Here is a 6,860-nt window from a genome sequence, read left to right on the forward strand (position 1 = left end):
AGTTAGGTAGATAGTTCAGAACACCATTTAGGATGACCTCTTTGATAGTTCTTTAGTTTGGTCTTGTTGCAGTAGTTGGTTAGTGACTAGCTTCGGACCTTTTGTCAAATGATGTTGGGCCTACTCCTCGTGGATTTCATGCCTTGGTTTTGTCAGGAGGTAGGGTATGAGCTGTGATGTGTATTTTTTGTATCAGCTTGATGCTCATTTTTATTGTTTATGTGTAGATCTATTCGTGGGATTCGAGGGGCTGAGTCACCCTATCCCGTGGTCACCAATGACAAATGATTTTTTTTGCCAAGAAGTGCTTTAAAATAGCCAAAAACTACAAATATCAGGGGAAAACTAGACTTCGTCGAAGGCGGCGGGGGCAATCAGTACGATTTTAAGTGGCAATGCCCCAGAAATGCTTAAAACAGCCACTGAACGGTGTCGTACTGCTGCACATCCGAGGTATGGAATCCACCAAAAAGTTGTGTGTGTGACATTTGTTACTTTGTACATACTTAGTTATTGTGTTTGCATTTTTGTTCTGCGTGCCAGTATAGTGGAGAGGGGTTTGGAAGTGAATATATTTGTGGGAAGCATAGTGGTGGAGATGTTTGGGAAGTTTGGCTTAGTTTCAAAAGGACTAGAAGATTGATTACCATCTACCTTGGATCTTGCAATGGAGGTGAAGAGGAAGAAGAAAGACTGAGCTTGTACATTCAAACTTTGCAAGGGGTTGTTGTTCATAGTCTTAAGGGGCACAAAGATATCATGTATTGTGTGGCCTATTCAAGGGATGGTAAAATATTTGCATCAACAGGAGGAGCGGACAAGACAATGATTATCTGGATTTATAAGGCCTCGGGCATAGATCTGGTCAGATTTGCTAGTAGATCAGTGAACTTCATTTGCAATCAATTTGTTAATAATACAAATATATGCTGAAAGTATAAATCAAGTGAAGGCCATTTTGCAGCATATGTGGAACATGGCCTTGGTGATGAGGCATTGAAATGTTCTCAACAAATGCAACTTGAAGGTTGCAGCCCTGATCCCATCACATTCGTTTCCATCTTAAAGGCATCTAGTATCATAGGAGCTCCAGAAACAGGTTATCAAATACATAGAGAAGTAATTACTAGGGGATTTGGAATAGATGTGTACATGGGCAGCACACTGGTAGCCATGTACATCAATTATGGATCACTGGCAGAGGCATGCCAAAGTTTTTATGCACTACCTATTCGAGATGCAGTTGTGTGTTCTGCATTGATTGCAAGATACATTGAACATGGTCTCAATGAGGAAGTTCTGGAATGTTTCCAACGTCTACAGTTGGATGGTATTTCTGCTGATGCTAATACATTTGTTTACAGCCTAAAATCATGTAGCATCATAGGAGCTTTAGATACAGGCCGAGAACTCCATGTAGAGATATACAAAAGGGGACTGGATAAAGAGTTTCATGTTGGCAACACACTTGTGACTTTGTACAACAGCTATGGCTTGTTTACAGAATCACGGCAATGTTTAGCAAGCTTCCGGTTCAAGACATAGTTTCATGGAATGCACTTATCACAAGATTTATTGGAGGTGGGCGGCGAATTGTGGGAAGAGGCATGAAAAAGGGAGATGGAAGAAGTGGTCTAATTTCTCCGGGTGGAAGAGGCACAAATGCAAATAAAGGGCCTACTAGTTCATTCGATAAGTTTGTTCCAACTGGCCCTTACTCTGGCCTGGGGGGGGGGGGGAAAGGCCGCTTTTTTGGTAAAGAAAAAGGGCCGCTTTTCTGAGCGTAGGCCTAGTAAAAGAAAAAGCAGGAAGGCAATTGGGAAAAGAATACGGGATTGGGGAGAAAAAGAAAAAAAGAGAGGTAGCCAAGGAGGTCAGTGGGAGAGTAGAGCGTAATTCACAGAAAGGCAGGTGTATGAGAAAGCAAAGAACTTAAGGCGCAAGTACATTAATGGAGAAATCCACACTGATGCAGGCTCTCCATCTAAAGATGCTAATGAGGCAGATTTTTTCAGATTACTCTAGCAAATTTGGGGTGTGAGTGAGAAATTACGATTACGTTTAGAAGATGAGGACGAACTTGTGAAAGAACCTAGTAATCTGGAGGAAACAATAGAAAGCTGTGGTATATTGCTGATTTGATTGCTCTTCTTAATGAGCTGGCTAGCTGCGCAAGGCCAGATGTTGGGTTTCCTCTGAAAAATACAGACATTGAATGGGGAGAGCTGGAAGAAAAAGCAACGAAGGGAAAAGCTTTCGGAGAGGAGAGATTTTACCCGCTCTGATATTCAGAGGACGGTAGGCATGCTGGTTCTTCCAAGTCTGAACCGAACGATGGCATCACCGTTGTGTCTGGCAGGATTGAAGAAGCTAATCCTTTCTTCAAAAACTTAAAGTGCTGGAATTTGCCACATCTACATTGAAATCATTGCCAGTTGAAAGGACCCTGAAAGACCTGCTTCTAAGGCAGCCTTCATCACTCTCTTATTCTGGAGAACATGGTTCTTTGGATCTCACAACAACAGCTGCATTGTTCACTCTTTATCGGGAGTGGCAGAGAGTTACAGCTGAAAAGAACCGTGGTTGGTTCTATACACTTATGACTTTTTAGCGTGCTGATCTTTTATCCAGAGGTACTGAAGATGAAAAATTAATAGAAGCATGTTTTTAATTCCTGTTAATTGATACAAATGACCAACTGTGACAAATTGTTCGAGAATACATCCCTGCTGCTACTGAGATTTTCAGGACAGAGGGATCAACAATGTGGAGCTGATTCAGTTTCTCCTTGAACTTGGATTTCATATTGTTGGGGAAAATTTATTTTGAGGCCTTGTACTTATGAATTGTGCATGGCTTTGAATAGAAAGGATCTAACACAGGATGATCCATTGATCTATCTAATATCACTGATATTTCTTACTATAGAATTGATCTTCTATCTTGAAATTTGTCATCTTCTGAAGACGCGACTTTGCTTTCGAAAAACCCTTCGAGATCTTTGGTGAACCCGATGTGAAAGCATCGCATTTAAATTTTAGGATGGGAGATACTTCAGCATCCATTTCAGCCTCTTCTACGATTCCTGCTTTGTCCTCTACTTCAGCTTCATCATCGACTTATGCTTCAAGTACTTCTACAGATGATTTAAAGCAGATTTTGTAGAATATATCTATGTATATGCGGCTTCAAAATCAGCAGACACAATTGTATATGTAGCAGCAGCAACAGTTGCATCAACAACAGTTGTCTCAGCAAAGGCAACTATATTCGAAGCAAGAGAATGCAATTAGCGCGACTAAGGCAATTGAAGCAGTTGAGAATGAAAAGAAGCTACTTGATGGCCGTAATGTTTCAGCTTATTTGAAGACATATGAGATCAAGATGGGATTTTTTGGAGTACCAATAGGACTTATGAGTAAATATTTCCTTCGCCTTATCACACTCGCCTTGAGGGTAAAAGTGACTGATCTTTTCCTTCAAATTTTGCATTGGCAAGATTTTAAGAAGGCCCTGAAAGAAGAGTATTTCCTTGAAGACTTTGGGATGGCTACACGGCGATCATTATGAGAGTGGGTCTACATGCCAAACAAAGGTCTAGCTGCTTCAGAGTTGATACGAGAATTTGAAGAGAGGTATAGTTAGCTTGATGCCATTGAACAAAAAGCGTTGGATGTTGAGAAAGTTGAGCTTTTCTTGCAAGCTGTAGTTCTTGCTCTTCAGGAAGAATTAGGAGAGCTTCTTGAGGATCACACTAAGCCTATGGGTCTTAAAACAGATTGGCAAGATGCCCAGGATGCGGTCTCGACTTTGACCAAGAGGCGGATATGGAAGACTCGCCTATAGAATGGATCCATGATACCGACGCCGTCTTCTGCTCCTATGCCTGCTTCTACCCCTGTCATTTCTTCTCTTCCTCAGCCAGTTTCTTGGCCTATGCCAGTGCGTGCATTTTTACTCCTCCTGTTCCTCCTATTCCAAGGCCGATGCCAGCTCCTTCTGCTCCAAAACCATCTGCTTTGTCGGTTCCTTCCTCTCTTGATGACATAATCAAAGGCATAACAGATTTGACACTGGAGTCAGTTAAAGCAAAATTGGTGGGAAAATTGAAAGAGCAGTTTGCTTCGACTGCGCCTACTATTTCTTCTAGTGCTCCTACTGCACCTAGGAGTACTCCTAGTGCACCTAGGAGAGATTGGAGATGTATTTGGTGTGATAGTACGGACCATCAGCATTGCAGGGATTGTGAATCTTTTCAAGATGCAAGGAGGAAGAATTTGGTATTTTGGGGACAAGATGGCAAGATCTGGTTGACTGAAATAGGAGCTCCACTTACTAGTAATTTTGGGAAAGGCTGAATGAAGAAATTAGTAGATGATATGGCTGCGCGTACTTCTTATGTGGCAGCTAGAGGAGATGCTTCTGCATATGGAGTCCAGATTGAGAAAGGTTCAGAGAGTCAGCCAGCATTATGGACATATGCTTTGGAGACGGCAAACAAGGGGAAAATTCAGCAGACTGTTTTGACTAGTGCAGGTTCTAGATAGGTTGGGATTTGCTTGTTGATAGGTACACTATTTATGCCTACTTGGCTAAGTCTCAGGGAGCAGATGTATTTGTTAAGGAGAAGCGTAAGAGGGATGAAGAGAATCCAAATGCAGCTAAAAAGACTAGAGGGGGTGAGTTTATTACTCCACCTATTGCAGGGCTGTCTTTGAGACCAGGGCTAGAACGACAGATGGAAGATGCTCAAAAGAAAGAAAAGAGGCAAGAGACTAGAGAGAAAAAGCAGCGAGGGTTTAGATTGATGTCAGATATTGAGACATCTACAGACATGAAGAAAATCTTTAATGATAAGATATTTGGTAGTGAGGTGACTTTTACTATTTATGAGGTTTTGGGCATCTCGAAAAGAGAGTTTCAAGATCAGTTCCAGGAAGTCCTAAAGAGAAAAAGACATGCATTTCCTACTATTGATACAAAGGGAGTTTTGATTGGGGAGTTGGATGAGGATGGGAATGAGGTTATGGTTGGAAATGCTTCTATTTTTCCGTAGATAGAGAAGAGGGTTCAGCCTATGCATTATGCTAAAACTGATGAGCCTATCTTGATACCGCATAGTCATTTTTTGCAGAGTCATTGGGCTAGGGAAACTACAGAAACAATGGTAAAAATTGGAGAGAAACAGGTGCCTTATGTTGCTTTAGTGGATCATGGTTCAGAGATTAATCTCATAGTTCGTGGAGTTTATGAAAGTAATAGATGGCCTATGGATGCAAAGCATGGGTGGCATATGAGAGCCGCTAACAATACTGTAGGTGATTTGTATGCTACATGTCCCAGTGTCAGGATTTCTATTGGAGATGTAGAGGAGGATTTCCATTTCTTTGTGCAAGATTCATGCTCTTGCCCCATAATCCTTGGACAACCATTCATCACAGAGATGCGCATGGAGACGAAAGTAATGGATGTTGGATGTGCTTATGCACAGATTCGCAGTAAAGATGGTATGAGAGCAGTCTAGTTTATGACTGTGTGTGTAAACTATGCAAGAAATAGAGATACTCTTAGAGATGCACCTTTTCCCACTATGAGGGATTCAGGTTTTCATTAGGTACCGCTGTTCCGCGAGACGACGGTGGTACAGAATAGAGGAGATTGGAGTTCTTGCCTCCTGGCAGCAGTGTTTTCTCCTCCAGTTTTGTTGGAATTTCAGCAAACAGTTCGATGAGTTATCAGAAGACTTCTAAGTTGCCTAGAGCTGCCAAGCAATATATATGTAGAAAGGAGAAAGATTTGAAAAATCAGGTATTTTAGAGGATGATGAGCATATAGATGGGATGTATGATAGTATGGTTTGTGCAGATACGATGACAGAAATGGAAACTATGCTGAAAACTGATATGCAGAGTTGTCATAGTAATGTATCAGTGCAGTCCCTGGACATGTTTCATGAAATTTCAAATTTTGTGTTACAGATAGAGTCAAAGGCTGAGGTGACTTAGCAAAAAGTGTTGAGTGCTGAAGAAATTCAGCAAACAGAGTTTCTAGCTAATTATGATCAGCCTACAGAGAAATAAAGGGCTGAAAACTTTCAGCCAACAGAGTTTACTACTGAAATATTTCAGCATCCAGAGTTTAGGGCTATTCTTATGCAGTCCATAGACCAGAGGGATGAGGATATTCAGCCACCACCAGAGTGCAGAATTGCTGATTTACAGCAAGATTTGAGTAATGCAGAGGATCATAATGAAGCCAGGGTTGACACGAAATACAAGACTGTGGATAAGAAGGTGAAGCCGATAGCTATACCGCTTCCACCTGACAGTGATCAGCAAATAGAGAGGGTTGTCAAACAGCCAATTTTGAGGAATCCAGAGCATATAGGCCATAAATTTTTAGTAGAGACTCTTGTTGAATTAAAAATTGGAAATGGTGATTTCTTGCTACCCTCAGATAAGAAATGCTTTTAGGATATGCTTGAGAGACATGGAAGGGGTTTTGCTTTCTTCTTGCATGAGATTGGATGTGTGAATCCAGATATTGTTGCCCCTATGGTGATCTTTACTATTCCTCATATTCCATGGAACCTCCGACCTATTCCAGTGCCTAAGGCACACCTGCCAAAGTTAAACTTGTTGAATGAGAAAATCAGGATGGGAATCCTAGAGCCATCATCTGCACCATACTCAAATAGGTGGTTTACGGTTCCAAAGAAGAATGATACTCTCTGATTCATACAGGATATGCAACCAGTGAATAGAGTTACTATCAGGAATGTTGGTATAGGTCCAGTTGTGGATGAGTTTGCAGAAGCATTTGCTGGACATGCCATCTATTCTTTAGGTGACTTGTATTCG

The 6,860-nt window shown here is 41.4% G+C and overlaps 1 protein-coding gene across 1 annotated transcript; it reads left to right on the forward strand.

Annotated features, from left to right (window-relative positions):
• Positions 1-406: 406 nt before the first annotated feature.
• On the forward strand, positions 407-1,545 carry LOC148013308 (pentatricopeptide repeat-containing protein At4g25270, chloroplastic-like). The gene is made up of 4 exons (XM_087667866.1): positions 407-453; positions 544-609; positions 738-864; positions 937-1,545. The coding sequence occupies exons 1-4, from the start codon at positions 407-409 to the stop codon at positions 1,543-1,545; spliced, it is 849 nt and encodes a 282-aa protein (XP_087523992.1).
• Positions 1,546-6,860: the final 5,315 nt, after the last annotated feature.

This window comes from Lygodium microphyllum, chromosome 26, assembly GCF_053477565.2.
Source record: "Lygodium microphyllum isolate KBCC chromosome 26, Lygodium_microphyllum_v1.1.10, whole genome shotgun sequence".
In the NCBI taxonomy this organism is placed as follows: Eukaryota; Viridiplantae; Streptophyta; class Polypodiopsida; order Schizaeales; family Lygodiaceae; genus Lygodium; species Lygodium microphyllum.